At 36.4% G+C, this 19,957-nt stretch overlaps 2 protein-coding genes across 5 annotated transcripts; both read right to left on the bottom strand.

The window, feature by feature from the left end:
- Positions 1-1,068: 1,068 nt before the first annotated feature.
- LOC108986880 (APO protein 3, mitochondrial-like) lies at positions 1,069-4,451 on the bottom strand. The gene is made up of 5 exons (XM_018959678.2): positions 4,215-4,451; positions 3,157-3,556; positions 2,007-2,437; positions 1,249-1,707; positions 1,069-1,148 (listed from the first exon to the last, which is right to left on the bottom strand). The coding sequence occupies exons 2-4, from the start codon at positions 3,528-3,530 to the stop codon at positions 1,298-1,300; spliced, it is 1,215 nt and encodes a 404-aa protein (XP_018815223.1). The 5' UTR covers positions 3,531-3,556; positions 4,215-4,451; the 3' UTR covers positions 1,069-1,148; positions 1,249-1,297.
- A 10,622-nt stretch (positions 4,452-15,073) lies between these two features.
- LOC108986859 (universal stress protein PHOS34-like) lies at positions 15,074-16,990 on the bottom strand. 4 transcript variants are annotated; one of them, XM_018959639.2, is made up of 5 exons: positions 16,866-16,990; positions 16,526-16,764; positions 16,299-16,399; positions 15,633-15,754; positions 15,074-15,371 (listed from the first exon to the last, which is right to left on the bottom strand). In XM_018959639.2, the coding sequence occupies exons 2-5, from the start codon at positions 16,704-16,706 to the stop codon at positions 15,284-15,286; spliced, it is 492 nt and encodes a 163-aa protein (XP_018815184.1). In that variant the 5' UTR covers positions 16,707-16,764; positions 16,866-16,990; the 3' UTR covers positions 15,074-15,283. The 4 variants fall into 4 exon arrangements, with proteins under 4 accessions (XP_018815184.1, XP_035551285.1, XP_018815183.1 ...); XM_035695392.1 differs by having other exon boundaries at positions 16,299-16,393; XM_018959638.2 differs by lacking the exon at positions 16,866-16,990 and having other exon boundaries at positions 16,526-16,859.
- Positions 16,991-19,957: the final 2,967 nt, after the last annotated feature.

Here is a 19,957-nt window from a genome sequence, read left to right as displayed (position 1 = left end):
TATATCTATCCATATTTCATAGCAATTTTTTGAAATCCATGAATAGAAAAACAAGAAAGAATTTACTTCTCGAAGGGTTTTTTTTTTTTTCCTCGTGACAATTTTTTGAATTCCATGAATAGAAGATTTAAGTTTAATTTAAGAAAATCATATCAATAGTAATATATTTCCTAGCCTCTCAAAAAAATTCACTTGCAATATAAATAACTTTATTTTAGTTATACAAATGAGTTAGTTTTGTAAGATTATATAAACCTGACAGTAATAGTAAAATTAATTAAATGAAAAATATTTTATATAATTAAGTTGGCATACTTTGAAGTATTAGATAGTAAATAAATAAAAAAAAATCTATAATGGTGTCAATGTCAACATTTATGCTCCTTTAGCTTTATGTAAATAATGATAAGAAATCTCACAAATTTTCCTTAATGGGTTAACGATAGAAGGACATAAATTGATAGAAACCAAATTAAAATATTACTTATTTTAAACAAAAATAGAAATTTAACTTAAAATTTATTTTTTGCTTAATACTTTGGTTTAAATAAGCTTAATTGGAGATATTATCCTTTTAGGTTGAACATGATGAAATATAACATTTAATTTTTATTGAATATTAATGATGAGTTAGTTCATTAATGATGTAGTTTCATGTTTTAAAAGTTAATAATTAATTCGGAATATTTAAAGGGTCTCGTGATATATGTCCTTCGTATATTTACGGTCCAAGGAGCCTGCAACCGACGTTGTAATCCCCGGAGGACCCGACAGCTACAAGTGCTGGTGAATACCAGTGACGTGAATCTATCTTTTGACCCATTCTCTTTATGGAACAAGAGATTTGCGTTAAGAGGTGAAATCCTGCTTACTCAAAACAGAAAAAAAATAAATGAAAAAAAAAATAAAAAATCTATGTGATTTTTGCATACTCTTTGTGCATTTCATTGATGTGATTGTCTTGTGAATCACATCAGTAGAGCATGCAAAAGTGACTGTATTTAGCAGAAGTAAAAAAACTACTCATTAAGCTTGTATGCCAATTATATATAGCAGAAGGAAAAGATGAGAAATAGAAACAAACTGAATATATATAAGAGCCTGCATCAATTTTTTCCCAAGAGAGATATTGCCCACTCCCATGCATCCTATAAAATAAGTACAAAACTAGTGAATAGGGACACCATGTATAAGTCCTACAAGTCTTTCGACATATCATGGACAGGACAAGTGCATTTGACAGAGTACCTTCTTTTTCAAATGAGTAGGTAGCATCTGACCCGAATGATATTCGACCTTACACAACCAACTTTTCTTCATCCAAATCAGGAACTGCAACATCTTCTCTCATGACACCAGCATAATGATCACCCACATATGCCCCAGCTTGAGCAAAAAGTTCAACCACTGCAGGCAACATCCCATAGTACCTCTTCAAACCATTAACAAGCAACTCACCACGCTGCCCATCTCGAACATGCCACACATATACCGGAGGAATTAAATCATCAACTGTTGCCTCTTGCCATGCATGTTGCCCATCCCTCATCTGGTGTTTAAAAGCTTGGCAATTCCTTACCCTATGACCTTTAGGCCCCACTTGCATCTCTGAACAATATCCACAAGTCTGGACAGCATACTTCTCCATAAGTTTCGATGCTCCTGATCGCATTTTTTCCCATTCTTCCATGCCCTGAACAGATATAGCTGTGCATAGATTTGCTAGCACATAAGATGCTTGTACAAAACAATGGTTAACAACCTATGAGCCTTTTTATGTTGATTAACGTATACTTGAGTAAATATTAATGAGGCCATGGAGACTGATTTGATTAAAAATATTCCAGGACTATTAAGTGAAACAAATTTGAAAACTGGAATAATAGCACAAGACAACAAAGTCGCCATATCAATAGTACATAGACCCATTTTTGTGAGTTCTATTGTGATAAAATGAATTGTAAATTTCTACCACTTAGGAAAGAGTAGTTAAGAAGATAATAAACCTTGTATGTCATCAGAATGCAAGTCCATAAATTTGTCATCGTTATTCAAGTTCCTTTTCTTATCCCAAAACCCATATGTATTAATATCTTTGCCAGGTGAATCCTCTTTGGGAAACCTCCGCTCAAAATCTATAACTCTACCAGCAAGACTGTAGATAGGGCATGCCCTTCTCCTTGTAGGGTACTCAGGAATGTCAACACCTGCTTGAACACACAGTTCTAGAAGTGCAGGAATGCGGTCCACTTCAAGACGCTCATTATGTGAAACAGCTCTACCAATCCGGTCATATAGATGAAATGATTCTACCACGGGCAAAACATGCCCAATGCCCCCCTTTTCCCATTTGTGCTCTTTGTTTGTTGGGCTCCCTGCAACATTGCATGTCCTAATTCTGTGTGGTGGATGACCAACATGAACTTCTCCACACAAGCTGAAAAAAAAAAAAAAAGTGAGTGAAACAATGAAAATCAGCTAATAATGAGGGATTTATCATATCTACCCACAGGTATTGATCTTATTATCATATCTACCCACAGGTATTGATCTTATTACTCCACTCATAATTTAAACAATGAAGGACAAAGCATATCCAGATTTGCATACAAAACAAAATAATTTTTTTTAATAAGTAATTACCCCATAGATAATGATCTAATTACTCCACTTCCATAACAAATTAAGGACAAAACAGAATCAGAATTGTGGGAGCAATGTTAACACATTGCCCATTGTTTCTCAGAATTGTGATTTTAAAATATTCTGTCATCTATGGTTTCAAAAGGTTATATCAAGATAGCCCAACATTACATATCCTTTTTCATCGGTAGCCCAACATTACATATACAAAATTATCGCATGGTAATTTTTCTGTGCCAATGGACTGAAAATAAAAAATGTTGCATCAAAGATGCCTTTTTTTTTTATAAGTATGTTGCATCAAAGATGCTTTATTTCATGAATCTTTTAAGAAAGGCCATTTTTTGACTTCTTGAACTAAAAACCCTCAAAGAACACCATTACTCAAATCCTCTAGTCTCGTTTTCCTTAACTTTCACTTCAAGCATATTTTGCAGTAGTCCCATCTAATTAAAAGCCACACATCTTATATAAATGGTGTCTTAAATCAAAACTTAGAAAAATCTACCTTACCTGCAAGTATATATAGCAATGTTCTTGACAACCCTTGAGACACAAACATGAAGCTTGGCTCTGGCACTATAGACTTGACGAGCAACTGGAACTAATCCCTTGACCAAAAGCCCATTTTTGGGAGGTTGTAGAATAACCTCTTGCACCTTCAGCCTCTCTTTCCTCCTCAACCTGGCTTCACGCTTGAGGTCATTAACACTCGTCACCAATGGCTTCCTCTCAGACTTCTTACGTTTTATTGGAAGCTCCGAGCAAGTTGAACCAGTCGTATAACAAGCAGGGAAATGCTTGCCAACATCAATAAAGTTTTCAGCAGATCTTTCCGTAAATATGTTAAGCAAGTTTACCACGTTTCTAACTCGCATAGGCAACATTTCGGCTCATGATAATTGACCCATATCTGAAAGAATAAATTAAAAAGATTACATTTATAATGGACTAGTCCTACTCTTCATCCTAATTTTTGTCATCTTCAATCATACTGACTAATCTGTCACGTTTTAAATGGATTTAGAAGTCAACCACTAAGATGAAAGTCACGTAAATTACTATCAGTTGGTGTGATTGGAGATGACAAAATCAGCATTTTTCTATATAAGATATCAAAATAAACATCATTCTCAAACCATTCAGATTAATAAAAACTGGCTTATAAATTCAGATATTTGCATTAGTTACATTGAAGTTGATGTTATCGAATCACTATTTAAAAATGCAGCACAGCAACTGCAGCGTTTAAGCAAACAGGTTATCTGCAGTGTACATCTGCAGACATACTCAGAAAATGAAATCAAACTGTTTACGCTTTTTCAGCTTTATTCCCACGAAAGGATTATAAATTCACTCAATCTTCCACCATTTTTCACGTTTCAAACTATAGGATTATAAATTATAAGATTGAAAATGCTCCAAATGAATCTATTGGCACGCCCCACTCCACACAGATCACTACTACGTTGCTTTTTCTCTATCTTTTTGCAAAATGAAATCTTGATGCACCAACCAAACACAGGTGGAATAAATGACAGTCAATATTTTGAAACAATGGAGAGACAAACCTGAATTGATGTGCGTGGACACACCCTTGAAGTTTTATAGGGTTTGGTTTTGGTGTGAGTGATTCTTTTGGGTTTGTTTGGTGGAGGGCCTGGCGGCGAAGAAGAGGGGTGAGTGGCTGAGCGGGACGGTGAAGTGCTTCAATGACCAGCAGTTCGTGGTCCCGTACAGAGCAGCCGGAGCGGCGGGAGAAGTGGAAGTGGCGGAAGAGTGTCATGTTACCCCCATGCGTGCCTTTATCTGAGCCGTCCAAGTGATCGTGTGGCCGTGGCTTGATACAGGTGTTTTTAATTTGGAAAATGCTACTCTTACCGCTCTTTTTTACCGTTCTATTCTACCGCTGTGATTTTTTATTTTTATTTTTAAAGTTTTTTTACTTAATGATTAAAGAAGTATTTTTTAATAATATTATGATTTTTTTTATTTTTTTCAAAAAATATTTTAAAAATGTTAAAAAATACATGTAAAAAAAACAAATACAATTTGCCTAACGGTAGCTCTCAGCGGGAGCTGGGAGTGGTGGACGTAGCACGTCCCTTTTAATTTAGGAGTGGTGGAGCGAAAATTTTGGTCCATCATTTTTGTTAGACCGGACTAGCAGCTATCAGTCCAATTCGATCTATAAACATTTTATTTTTACAGAAAAATAATACAAAGAATTAATTAAATTAATAAAAAATTAAAATTAAGTGATTTATTTAACATTTTATATATGGTTAATAAATATTAGATAATTTCATTGTATATATGATCAATGGTGATTTATTGAATGAAAATTACATAATTAGTTTATATAACTACTATATAAAATAATATATTATATATAAAAAATAAAAAATATAGATATATACATTCGGTCGGTCTTGGTTTGGTCCGGTAAAAAAAAACCACATTCCAAGACTGACCAATAAAACTATCAGTTTGGTACGGTCCAATCGATTTTTTCGATCTGGACTAATAGCCTTGCAGCCCTAATTTTTATTTCAAAAGGATTACATGTTTTCTAAGAGTCTTGCAGCAATTATGTATTTATTTTTATGAATGGGTCTTTAGTTTTCGTGGGCCATGTTTGGACTGTAACAAGTCTAGTCTTGTTGTTTAGGCACGTTATGGAGTTGAGTAGTATTTAAGTATTATTTTCTAAATTAATAAAGTATCCAATTTAAGCCCATGGCAAGTTTGGAGGATTTTGCCCCTCAAAGTGTTTACTATTTACTTGTTTTAGTTTAGAACCTTGATAGTGGTATCTAGAGCCAAGTTGAGTCCCATGGCAAAAGGTACTTGATTTTCCCAATTTTCAAAAGCCATTGCTCAACTTAAGATTGAAAATGCAAGTTTGGGATATACACAAACATAGTGGACTAGAGCCCAAGTGAGACAACAGAACTTCTTGGAAGAGTTGATCCAGCAGGTTGCAAACTTGGCCTTAAGCTATACCACCTTGTCCTAGACTCTTGCGCACCCACCACACATTACCCACAACAGTGACCCTAGAAGCAGCAGCTTCCAAGTTCCAACACCACCATGAATCAAACTTTACCACAATTGGCTTTATCCATCACAACCCTCTTTTTGATACCCCAAGTGGAATCCATAGTCGCACTATGCGTTTATATTTCTCAAAGTTTGATGAAACTGACCCCACTGGTGTTGGATTTTTTGAGCTCAACAGTTCTTTGCCTACTACCATACCCCTTACCCATAAAAAACTCATTTGGCCTCCTTCCACATGGAAGGAAAAGCCCTGACTTGCTACCAATGGCTGCTTGAATTCGCCTAGTCCATTCTTGGGCCAAGTTTATACATGCATTACGAGTCTATTTTGCCCCTACCCCTTTTCATGACCTAGTGGCGGAATTCAAAAAACTCAGGCAGGTCTCTATGGTGGAGGATTACTAGACACAATTTGAACTACTCTTTAATCGAATTTCCAGCATTCCTAAAGATTTTCAGGTCAGTAGCTTTTTGAGTGGCCTTCGGGATGATATCCGAATTATGGTCACCATGCTTAGGCCCAACAACCTACCTACTGCATTTGGGCTAGCCTAACTCTATTAGGAAGAAGTATGGAGAGATGTCCACCCATCCGGCACCTTTCACCTCCTCTACTATAAGCCCAAACCCAAACCTTGGAAATAATGTTCCTAGGTTACCAACCCCTAACCCCACTAACCCACAAAGACTCATTAGGCCACATTCACAACCCAATCCGATTAATCGATCATTTCCTCCACCTTGACCCAAGCCCAACCTGCCTATCCAACACATCACCTTGGCCTAAATGAAAAAGCATAGCGATTGTGACCTTTGTTACTACTGTGATGATAAGTGGGCGCTAAGCCACAAATGTAGGACTCCTAAGGTGTTCTTGCTGGAAGGATTAGAAGAGGATGATAATGGTGAACCTAGTGAAGAAAACCCCATAACCCTAGTAGTGGAAACCAGTGAGGATGTTTCTACAAGTGGGGGATGTGGTAGAAATTTTCTTGTATGCAAATTTGGGTACCCTAGCACCCAAAACCACGTGGTTATTAGGCTTTCTTGGTGCTCAACAGGTGACTGTGTTAATTGACATATGTAGCACACAAGTTTTGTAGATCCATGTGTAGCAAGGCAGCACAACTGCCCATGCATGAGGTGCATAACATGACAATTATGGTGGCAAATGGAGATTGCATGCCTTTCTCGAGTCGTTGTGTGACAACTCCATTCAACTTACAAGGTTACCATTTTTCTACAACCATTTATGTATTAACCTTAGTTGGTTGTGATTTGGTTCTAGGTGTTAACTGGTTATGCACTCTTGGACCTATATTGTGGGATTTCTCTAAACTGACTCTGCAATTCAATTGGAAGAGCCAACCCATTCAATTTTTTGGGCTTAGTCCATCTCCATCCACTTTGGAGAGTTTTGATGAGTTTTGTGCAAAATAGAACCCTCACACCAAAAGGGCTAGTGGTACATCTAATGGAGGCCTTAGCTGATGCTAAGCCCATCATGGTACCAAAGGAACTTCAACACCTCTTCAGCAAATTTAGCAAAGTCTTCCAAGAATCAAAGGGATTACCCCCACATCGCAGCCAAGACCATAAGGTCTCTTTGGCACCAGTGAGTACTCGACCCTACCGCTACCCATATTACCAAAAGGGTGAAATTGAGAAACTAGTCAAAAAAATGCCAAGCAGTGGAATTATTTATCCTAGTCAAAGCCCCTACTTCTCACAAGTACTCTTAGTTCAAAAGGCAGGCGGAAGCTGGTGGATGTGCATGGATTATCAATCACTTAACCAGATTATTGTCAAATACAAGTACCATATTCCCCTTATTGATGAGCTCTTAGATGAACTATGTGGAGCTGTAATGTTTTCTAAATTAAACCTACATTTGAGGTACCGCCAAATTCGTATGTTTCCTGGAGACATCCCTAAAACTACCTTTCAGACTCACCAAGGCTATTATGAATTTTTGGTTATACGCTTTGGGCTCTCACCAATGCCCCCTCCAATTTCCTAGGCTTAATGAATGACATCTTCCGTTCATATTTACATAAGTTTGTACTAGTGTTATTTGATGACACTCTTGTATATAGAAAATGCATTGATGATCATATCTCACATCTTAATGTAGTACTTGGGTTACTCCAACACCACCAACTCTATGCAAAGCTGTCAAAATGCCATTTTGGATGTTTTGAAGTTGAATATTCGGGGCATATTATTTCAGTAGAAAGAGTAAAGGCCAACCCTTCTAATAGTACTTGTATGCTACATTGGCCCATTCCCACTTCTATATGTGCCCTTAAAGGCTTCTTACGCCTCACTGGGTCCTGCCACAAGTTCATCAAAGGCTATGACACCATTTCTACGCCATTAACCAACCTATTAAGGAATGAATCTTTTTGTTGGGATGTCAAGGCTACTACGACTTTCATTCACCTTAAGCAAACCATCACTAACCCACATGTCCTAGACCTACCTGATTTCACAAAAATCTTTATCATTGAATGTGATGCCTCGAGGAAGGTATTAAGGCTGTGTTCATGCAAGAATGTCGACCCTTGGCTTATCTTAGCCAAGGGTTTAAGGGCAAAAACCTCATTCTCTCCACATATGAAAAGGAGTACCTTACCCTAGTAATGGCAATGAAAAGTGGCGATGACAGTGAAGAAGTGGCATGCTTATCTACCAGGCCAAAATATTTGGTGGAACAGATGATTGGTACACTAGCTCAACAAAAGTGGATCTCTAAACTCATTGGTTATGAGTTTACAATGGAATACAAGGCATGACACAAGATTAAAGCTACATATGCCCTGTTAAGGATGCAAATCCCAAATTAGTTAGTTCATGCAGTTACTTTCACAGAAGTGGAAACCCTTTGGCTAACTAGAGTCCGTAATGCTTACCCGGAGGATACACAACTTCGGGCACTAAGGTAGCAATTGCAAGGGGGTACTCTCGCAAATAATAAGCACAACTTATGGCAAGGGGTTGTCTTCTACAAGGAAATAATCCATTTGGGGAATTGTAGTGATTTTCATCAGCTGGCCCTACAACAAATGCATGACAATTAAGGCTATAATTGAGTCGAGTTAAGCCGATTTTTAAATTGCTGAGCTAGGCTTGGCTAAAAAACTCAAGCTCGACCTCGAGATTTTTATCATTTTTCTGTTCAAACTCGAGCTCAACCCGAAAATGAGTTCGAGTTGAGTCATCTCAACTTGAATTGTATATTTTCTATTTTTTTATTAATATAACTTAAGAAATAAAATATTAGAGAAAAAAAATTACATGTAAGATAACAAAATCTGAAAATTATTTCAAATAAACAAAATACATGCAAAGAAACTCTAAACTACATCAAAATTTGAAATCTAAAAGAATCCTAAATACATAGACTAAAACAATTTGTCAGATGTTTTTACTTCTTTGCATTCTTTACTCGAAATTATTTAACCTTGGTAAATATGTCTGGGAGGTTTGACAAATAAAAAAAAAATTAAATTTGATAAACCTCAGTTCATAATATCATGTTTCAATCATGTTCATAACTTTGAGAAACCTCCGTTCATAATATCATGTTTCAAAATATCAGTTTATAATTTAAAATAACCTTGCATATATACTCTAAAAACATTCATAAATTATTTTTACTCTCTTGTATACTCAAGTTTGAATTATGCATAGTTCTAAAAAAGTATATCATTGCATGGCATCCATAAGCTTAAATTATGTCAATACAATTTTTGTCAATTCCAACTCTTCCTACAAATAGAAAAAATAATAATCACGTATCTTTATATTTTGGAAAATAATGAAAACATTCATGAAAGTGGTACTTACTTTTAGTTCTTTCTTAACTCCATTGTGTGCTCTAACTCAATCAGTTCCCACATAGTAGCATTTGAACCGTTTCAGTTGACAATGATTCCCGATATGGATCGATAAATCTACCACCAACACTAAATGGGGACTTTGAAGCAACTGTGCTTATAGGAACTGCTAATATGTCCCGTGACATCTTAGACAAGATCTTGTATTTGAGATTATTGAATTTTCATCACTCTAAAGCATCAAACTTTGCATCTAAACCGTCCTCACATACGTAAACACCCTCTTCCATATATACATCCAAGTATGTCTTAATAGGTTGAAAATTATCAACACTTCCAACAAAAGATTGAAACATTGATTGCCCATTTGACATAGTTCGTACAACAACATTAGTGGAGTTGCTCGAAGAACCTACATTAATAATTTTCTGCGCAATTTGGCCCATAAATATTGAATTATGAACTTGGACATACTCATCATATAAATCGTGCAAAACTTTAAAAACAACCTCCATATTCTGAGAGGCTTTAAACTTGGGATGAAATAACATCATACTAAACTTTATCAACGTCATTTTGTATCTTGGATCCAATACCGCAGCTATTGCCTTTAACAAATTACATTCACCCCAATATTTCTCAAGTTTCTCATTCATCTTTTTTGTCACAGCTTGAATATATTCATTTATATCCACACTCTTCGGAGTCATACTTCTTTCATCCTCCATACCTTAGGAATAGACAAATTAGAAGTTGGATAAATGCTTCCAGATACGATGTTAGTCACTTCCTTGAAAATGTCTAGAATATCACATACATTTTTAACTTTCACCCAATCTATAGTAGTAGGCACCCATTGAAGATTTTCATCATTGTCTTAAAACCTAGTGAATGCTTCCTTCAATTCCATAGTTGTCACCAACATCAAGTAAGTGTTATTCCATCGAGTTGGAACATTCAATATCAATTTTTAGAATGTACTTGCAATTATTTTGTAATTTTACTAAATTGTCTCAATCTTCCATCAAATGCTACCAAATACTTGATTCCTTTTTTGACACAACCAATAATGTTTCTAATTTGGCCAAGTCCGTCTTTCACCAAAAATTTGTTATATATGCATAACAGTGCACATGAAATAATTAACCTCCAATAGATTAGAGTTTTCCAACCGAAAACCATCTTTGAGAATGACAATGGCAACATCATTTACTTTGGCATAATTGACTATCACTGTAAATAATTTGTTTTCAATACCCCAATCAACAAATTACATTTGCAAAGTATCAGCAATAATAAAACTACTACGCGGAGGCGGCACATTACAAAATTTCAAGACTCGTTTTTTAATAGGCCAATATGGATCCACAAAGTGATAAGTCACTATCATATATGAAATATTTTGGCTAGAAGTCCAATATCAATAATGATATTAACCTCATCAACACCATTTAATAATGTTTTCAACTTTCTCTTCTCAATATAATATGTGTCTATATAATCATTTTTAGCAGTTGCATGAGATATTTTTTTGCCAATGAGTTGTATTTGCCCTTATAAACTTGTTGAATAGTACGTGCTCCACTACATTAAAAGGGCACTCATGGTAAAAAATCATATAAGAAATAAGTTCTCATACTTTCTTATGATCGTACGTAAAGTTTCCAATAGTGATGGTATCATCATTCTCTTTAGAGTTTTTTAGTTTCTATATATTGTTTTAGATTCTCCATAGCAATATTATTTATTCTAAAACATAATAATGCAAACATAATATTTATAAGTACAAAAGCTCATTTGTTTTTAATTAAGAATGGCATAAAAGTCGAGAAAATGCACACATTGTAAAAATAATAGCGCTTATTGTATGAAATTTAATCTATTTTTTTTTTTATTTCCTTTAAAAGAATTAAGTACATGTTTGTTTATGTACTACCTGCATATTGACCCCAGCGGGCCCCCCGGCTCCGCCCCCACTTATATATTTATTATTTATATATATAAATATATATTTTACAAGTTGTATATACATAAATATATATTAAAATTTGTTAGACTTGTTCACAAGATTGTACATGTATTGCATTGGCTACCTAGGTCAACCTTTATTTAAGAGGTCAAGGCAATACAAGAGTCTTACTTGAACAATGTGGGACTCAATACAATGTGGCCTAGGAGATAAATCCAATACAATATTGTGAACATGTCTAACACTCTTGTGAATAAGTCTAATAAATTTAAAGATTAATAACTAGTTTTTATGTTATCAGTTGTCAAATTATTGTTATATATTTTAATTTTAATTTACAATTTAAATTATATAATAATTTGGGTTTGGGGACCCATAAATAATTTTTAAGCCGAATGAGACTGAAGTGGGCGAGGGGCGGATGGGATGTTCGCCCCCGTCCCTTGACACCGGGGCGGAGTGCGGGGGTGGAAACACCACCCTCTACATATGCAGGGGTGGGGTGGGGGTGACCCTACCTCCGCATATGCGAGTATCACTCCTACGGCATGGTATGTGTCTTGTATTATACACATCACATAATAATATATAGTAACATCTCATATGTGAAATTATTAAGTTGTATCGATTAACTATGATAAAAATTATAATTTAATGACTTTAGTGCTTAGCTAAATAATGTTTATATATAGTATATTCAATATATAAGTAACTAGGTATAAGTAATTAAATTATATACTATATCTTTAATTATAAAAGTTGCTATGCTTATATATATATATACACATACACACATGTCTATGTATGAATGAGCTTTAATCGAGTCAAATCTAAATGAACAAACCTAAACGAACCTTATTCGAGTCGAGACTAGTTTAATTGGGTATGGTTATATGCTTTCACAAGTTTTTTTTTTTTTTTAACCGAGTGAATATTGCGTTGTCTATCGAGCAAACTAGTACATTTACAACCCTAATAAGAATCCATTAGCAGGCCATTCGGGGCATCATAAAACACTAGCAAGAGTTTGCAAAACTTTTAGTCGCATGGTTTGAAAGCTACAATGAGACAATATATAAGGGAATGTGAAGTTTTCCAAAGGAACAAGGTTGAGCACGTCCATCCCATAGGACTACTCAAATCCCTGCCCAGACTAGAATGGCCTTGGACTAATATCAGAATGGATTTCATCGATGGGCTTCCCCAGTCCCACGCCATGGATGTTATTATGGTGATTGTTGATCGTCTCACAATATGCCCACTTCATTTTACTCAGACATCTCTCACAGCTAACACCATAGGCAACATATTCCTAGACTACATATTCAAACTTCATAGAATTCCTACATCTACAGTGAGTGATCAAGACCCTATTTTTATATCCAACTTTTGGTCTGAATTTTTTCGACTACAACAAACCCAACTCAACCTCGGCATCGCCTACCACCCTCAGTCTAACAGCCAAATAGAGATAGTAAACCAAAACTTGGAGGGATACTTGCGACGATTCATGGGAGAATAACCCATATTCAATGACTCTCATTGGCCGAATACTAGTACAACACTAGTGAGCATGCAACCACCAAAACTACGCCATTTGAGGCCATGCACAGCTATCCTCCTCCTCTTCTTCTCCAATATGCTCCAGACACAGCATGAGTTCAAGCAATGGAAGACTCCTTGAAGGAACGAGATGTCATTCTCCAGATCTTGAAGGACAACCTGTGAGAGGCACAAGAGTGCATGAAGAGGTTTGCATATCTCAATCATATGTAATGAAAGTTTGAGGAAGGAGATTGAGTTTACCTAAGGCTCAAACCCTACTGATAGTTGTCGGTTGTAGCTTGCCCAACGATTTTATGGGCCCTTTCAGATCGAAGAAAGGTTCGAGATGGTTGCCTATCACTTGAAGATGCCATTGGAGTCTCAAATCCATATGATCTTTCACGTTTATTGTCTAAAGAAATGCCTCGGTTCAACATCTATGCCTCAACCGAAGCTTCTTCCTGTCAACATGGATGGATCCTTGTATCTGAAACCAAAGAAGATCCTTAGTCAAAGGCTTAAGCGACAGGGACGAAATTAGGGCATTTCGAGATCAATTTGGGAACCTTGTTCATAAGGTCCTTGAAGAGGGAGGCCTATCATGTTACCCCCACACGCGCCTTCATCTGAGCCATCCAAGTGATTGTGTGGCCGTGGTTTGGTATGAGGTGTTTTTATTCTAAAATGTTCACATGTTTTCTAAGAGTCTTGTAGCAGTTATGTATTTACTTTTATGAACGGGTCTTTAGTTTCGTGGGCCATGTTTGGGTCAATAGGGTGATGAGTCTAGTTGCGTTGCTAATATTTAGGCATGTTATCGAGTCTTTTAGTAATTTTCAGTTATATTTAAGTACCATTTTTTAAATTAAAGAAGTATCGAATTTAAGCACATTGCAAGTTTAGAAGATTTGGCTACTCGAAGTGCCTAATATTTACTTGTTTTAATCAAGAACCTTAACAAAGAGGCGGGGTACGATGGAGGAGGTGGAGGGTATGGTGAGGGTGATGGGTACTGTAGTGGGAGATCTGGTGGGAGAGGAGGCAGTGACGTGGTTATGGCGGTGGGTACAGTGTTCGTGGGAGTTGTTACAAGTGTGGCAAAACCAAACACTTTGCGAGGGACAGTTATAACAGTTAAGGCGGAGGCAGGAATTGCTACAATTTTTGAGAGCTCGCTAGAGAGTGTACAAACCAATGTTTTGAATACCGTACCGGACGATGTACCGGTCAAGGCACAGGAACGAAATATTTCGGTACCGGTACCGTTTCGGGATAGCGTTTTGGGATAACGTTTCGGGATAGTCGATATATAAATAAATTATATATAAAAATATATATAAAAATTATATTTCAAAATAATAGTTTATATACAAATAAATTATATATAAATACATATATATAAATTGTAAATAGTCTAGTCTGAATTAGGGGTTAAAAAATGAATTTATAGTTTGAAAAAACGAAAAAAAAAAAACACACACACACACACAGGCCGAAATATCGACCGGTACAGGCCGAAATATAGGCCGGTACAGGCCGAAACGGCCGGTACTGTCCGGTACGGCCGGTATTTTGGCCGGTACGAAACACATGTAGTACCTGTACCGGCCGGACGGCCGAAACGAAAAATTTCGACCGTACCGGCCGGTACGGTACGAAATTAAAAACATTAGTACAAACTACTACCATCAATCAGTTGGGGTAATTGACAATTGTGTTCTTCTCAACACATTTCAATGTTTTTTTTTCTTGCTTTATTATTATAGATTTTTTTTTTATGACCCACTTTTGTTTTGGTGCCCGTGGAAGGATGCCGTTTAGCACCTAATAAGCATTGGATGCTAGCTTTCCTAAAGCAAATTGGCAAAAAGCAGGCTGAGGACAATGACGAGCTTGATGGTGCATGGCCGTGGAGAACGCAAAGAGCAGCCTATGGGTGGTGGTGCATGGCCGAGTATTCGGAATTCCCAACTTCCCCCATTCACATCAAATGGGACGAAATTGATAAAAATCAGACGACAAAAATGCAACACCGCATGCATATATAAACTTGTTATTCAAAGTTGAGTTTACATGCCATATTTGAGATCAGCTGTGGAGAACGCAAGAAAAAAAAAAAGATGACGACGACATTATGTGCAATGATCAAATTTATTACAAAGACAACTACACGGCCGATTTAATTTCTGTACGTGCATTAGCACATGAAATAGGTAATGTAAGCTCAGTGTTTGATTTTGGGCTTCTTCACAATCATCACAGTACAGTGAGCATGATGAGAACAATAGTCACTGACACTGCCTAAAACAGCCCTGCATAAGAAAACAAAATGGATTGTTAACATTTGCACGAAAGACCAAAACATATTATTTCCATCGGTGCAAGTCTCCAAGGAATAAACAGTGAATCACAGATGGTAAACTTATGATGAGTTCTTGCTTGTTACAGTCTACAGAGAGTTCACTTGTTAACTTTCTTATAATTTAGCGATTGGAAAGTATGAAATCATGCCAAGGAAAATAATAAAGGAAACCATGAAAGCATGAGTGAGAGAAAAGGGTTGAGATCAGTACCTTTTAATAGCTCCATAGCCATGACTGCCTACAACCAAAATGGATGCATGGTGTTTCTCCACAGCCTCACAAAGAACATTTCTAGCATCTCCTTCCACCACCTCTACTATCACGTCGTGCACCTACATACAACCCAGCTGAGATGTTAAAAGAAGATGCTTTGGCATCTTTAATTCATCAGAAGTACCTATGCTTCGGTCTTGAAGAAGGTTAGGCTTCCTAATTGTAGGCTCATTTAAGAATTAAACCTCATTTGTTTTCACAACTCCTCTCAACTCATTTCATCTTATCTAATCATTACAACTTTTCTAATTGTCTCCTAATTGTTTTGAGAGTAGATTATTGACTTTCCTAACCAAGCTAAGGTCTTTAGAGAAATTTACAAGCTAAAATGTGCACGCCTGCCCCAAACCTTTTGAGGGATTCCACGACTTGTGCACTAAAGCTCACAATGTGGAAGCACACCTTCAAAGCCTCAAAGAATGAGGGATTTAGCTTAATCATTAGTGTTTGATCATTAGCGTCTGGGTCTCCACTCTCTATCCCTACTCCACCAGATATATATGTAATACCTAGTTGGATAATCACTAATCAATATTGTTCAACATTGAATTGAAACGCAAATAACAGATTAGAATATCCTAGCGAAAGAAGATAACAGATTACCGATTTACTGGTGCAGAGTTCCTTGGCCTTTTCAACGACCCGGGCAGCGATCTTCTTCAAATCGGCCTCCACAAGGGGCAAAACCTCTGCCGCTCCTACAACTTCCCGAAATAATAAGAAATCCGCCTCTCAGTCAATAAATCACATATGTAAAATCCCAACTAGGAACACGAAACGAGGTAATTCGTAAACACGCAAAAAGATTCGTGATGGGTGAGAGTGCGTACCAGGACCGGCGAAGCCGACGGCAGAAGAAGGAGTGGGTTTGGCGTGGACGAGGATGAGCTTGAAAGGAGGGTTGGCGGAACAGGGGACGAAGAAGTGATCCAGAGTCCACTCCAGAGCGTACGAACTGTGCTCGCTGTCGTCGATCCCGACCACCATCGGTTGCTTCTCGGCGCTCGCCATTGCAGGGAATCGGTCACTGATCGAGCTTGTTTTCGTTGTCGTTGTCGTTATTCAAGAACTGCGAGTCGACGAAAATGGTCAGCTTTGATTTGATTTTATAGAAGAGAAGTGGAGGAAGATGATTGCATTTACGGGAGTATTAAAAGCTGTGGGCGTTACCAGATCAGATTCGCGTATTAAAATACTTGGTTCGATGATTGGCGTGATTTCGAAGAGCTTCCTATCAACTCAGCTTCGTTTCTGATTATTCGAGTGCGTGCCAAAAGCTTTCTTCCAACTCAGCTTCGAATCAGCATCCTTTCTTAATTAGAGCAATGCTAGGTACAGTCTCCACTTGAAGACTGCATATGCAGGCCTAGGTTATTTTAACTTTAAAATTTTATAAAATTACAAAATTATCCCTCCTAAAATAATGTTTTCTCTCATTTAAGCATGTGCCTGCACATGCAGTCCCCACTTCAGGACTGCAAATAGAATTTCTCTCTTAATTATTAGAATAATTCTTCTTGCAGTCTCCGAGTGGGGGATTGCAATGCAGTCCTTTAATGCAACGCAACGTTTCATTAAATAAAAGAAATGTTGCATTTTATTAAATGAAAAGAAACCCTCAAGGCCTCGGCTCCTTTCAGGGTTGTCCCCCATTCATTCTTTAGACCCCTTCATCTGTAAAAAATTTAAGCATGAAAAGAAGCAACTCATGTAAATCATTTCCTACACTTGTAAAAGTTCACCAATTACATACTTTTTTAAGTGCTTTGCCTCTTGATTTTGTTCATGAATGATTACTCTGTATTTATACAAACTAATTCACCAATAAAAAATCGTAAATCATTTCCTACACCTGAAAAAGTTCACCAATTACATACTTTCTTAAGTGCTTTGCCTCTTGATTTTGTTCATGAATGATTACTCTGTATTTATACAAACTAATTCACCAATAAAAAATCAGATCCCTAAAAATCAGATTGTCCATCCTAAAACATGATTATTCTATATTTATACAAACTAATTCAGCAAACAAAATTCAGCAAACAACCAAAACCCAGCAGTAGGACTAGCTAAAACATGAAATCAGTGTGTTATTCAGAGTGCAAACTAGATAAAACAACCCATGATGTATGTAAATAAACAAGTGCAGATCAAGGTTTTCTACCAAGGAGGTCGTCGGCAATTGGCAGTCGATGGTGCAGAAGGCATTCCGTCCGTTGGTGGAGAAGGCGTTTCGTCCGTCTATGGTGGGTTGAAGGTCCTCTTCTCAATAGTGGAGGAGTGATTCGTTCGGATCGATGGGCATGCACGGTGCAGAGGGAAAAAGTAAGAGCAAGGGTGTGAGATTTGAATTTGGTTTCAATTTTCGTGCAAATTTATGTTCTAGAGAAAGAAGGTTAATTTGGTCAATTCATAAATTAAAATGGGGATAAGATGGACATTTCATGGACCAGGACTGCAATACAGCCCTCTTAAGAGGACTGTATATAGAACTACTCTAATTATTAATACCACTTGTAGTAGGTAACGTCAAGGGACGTCTGTATAATTTAGTTAATTAAAAATATTATCACATTTAAATTATATTAAAATTTAAATTATTTATATAATTTTATTTTTTAAAAAATATTTAATAAATTTTTATCATTTATTTAATGATAAAAAATTAATATTTTATAAATTAAATTTGATAATTTATTTATGATATGATATTTATATGTTGATTATCTATTTTAAATTAATTTAAATATATATTTAAATTTTTATCATTGAATCAAATTTAGAGACTTATGATAAATGGTTATATTTAAATTCCAAAAACTTTAATTTTCCCCTAACTTTCCCTTTCTCCATCTCTCTCCTTCCGCTCAGCCACATCTTCCCTCTCTCTCTCTCTCTCTCTCTCTCTCTCTCACCCGATCTCCTCCCTCAAGCAGTTGTGCGCCATCGTGCGGTGTCACCGACTTCCCCTAACGCCGGCGACCAAACCCCACCATCGAAACCCCTTGACAGCTCCTCCCTTAGCCGCACGCGAGCAACCAGAAATGGATCTCAACGCACGTGTTCTCCACCCTTGCACCACTGCGGCTCAACCTTTGCTCCACCAAGCACCACCATTGAGTTCCCCTCACGTTGTGGACCACTTCCATAGAACTCACCACCTGTAGCTCCTCCCTAGCCCCACCACGCAGCGCCTCTACAAGCACGGGTTTCTCCCCGTAGCGCCGTCGTTAGTCAAACCCACACCACCGCACCACCACGACGGCCTAGATCTGCCACTTACAGCCCACAACGCCACCATCAGCCTTCCACGGCACCTTCCCTCCTCCATGCCCAGCCCTCGACTTCTCCTATTTTGTGATTTTATAAATTTGTAAATTTTGTGATTTTGTAGAATTATGATGATTTACAGTGAGTTTGTGATCATCTTATGGTGATTTTGAGATGATTTCGGTGAGTTTGGTTTGTGCTTGTTGTGATTTTGTGATCTGTTGTTGTGATTTTGTGATCTGTTATAGTAATTTTGTTATATTTTTGTGGTGATTGTGTGATCTGTTGTGGTGATTTTATAGTATTTTGTAAAAAATATTGATTTGAAGATATAGAAATGGACGAAGAAGAAAAGTGTAAAATAAGAGTATTGTTCATCATTACTATTTATTATTGTTCATAATATTATTCATCATTACTGTTTATATTATTTATTAGGCGATAGATGCTTCTAAGTATAAAAAGACAACAACAGAAAAGATATTATAATTAAAAAGAAAATAACTTCGGCCCAATACGAAAATATTGACTTTTGTTTTTGATAATTTTGTGTTGTTCAATGTTCTTATCGTGGAGCTATTGGCATATACTCTCCATAACCAGCTGCAAATACCGATGGCCTAGAGCTCATTCGTCAGTTCATTTCCTCTCAGATGAACAAACCTAAAAGTAAGCCCAACACTTGAATATTGAGTTAAGTTGTAATGAGATATGAATAATATTACGATATTTGAATTAAGATAAAATAAATTAGCAATTATATGAATTAAAACATTTTATAAAATTTAAAAAAAAATAAATAAAGTTGAATAAAAATATTATAAAGTTAAAATATTATTATAATAAAATTTTTAATTTAGGATTTGAAAAAAGTTAAATTATTTTTTATATTTTGTTTAGAAATTTAAAAAAGTTGTATTAATTAGATAATAATTAGATGAAAAGATTAAAAATTAAAAATTAAAAATTATTTATATTTGTGGCGTTTAGAT

The sequence above is a fragment of the Juglans regia genome, chromosome 11 (genome assembly GCF_001411555.2).
Source record: "Juglans regia cultivar Chandler chromosome 11, Walnut 2.0, whole genome shotgun sequence".
Classification (NCBI taxonomy): Eukaryota; Viridiplantae; Streptophyta; class Magnoliopsida; order Fagales; family Juglandaceae; genus Juglans; species Juglans regia.
The sequence above is the reverse complement of the archived record's forward strand: the minus strand, read 5'-3'. Positions and strand labels throughout refer to the sequence as shown.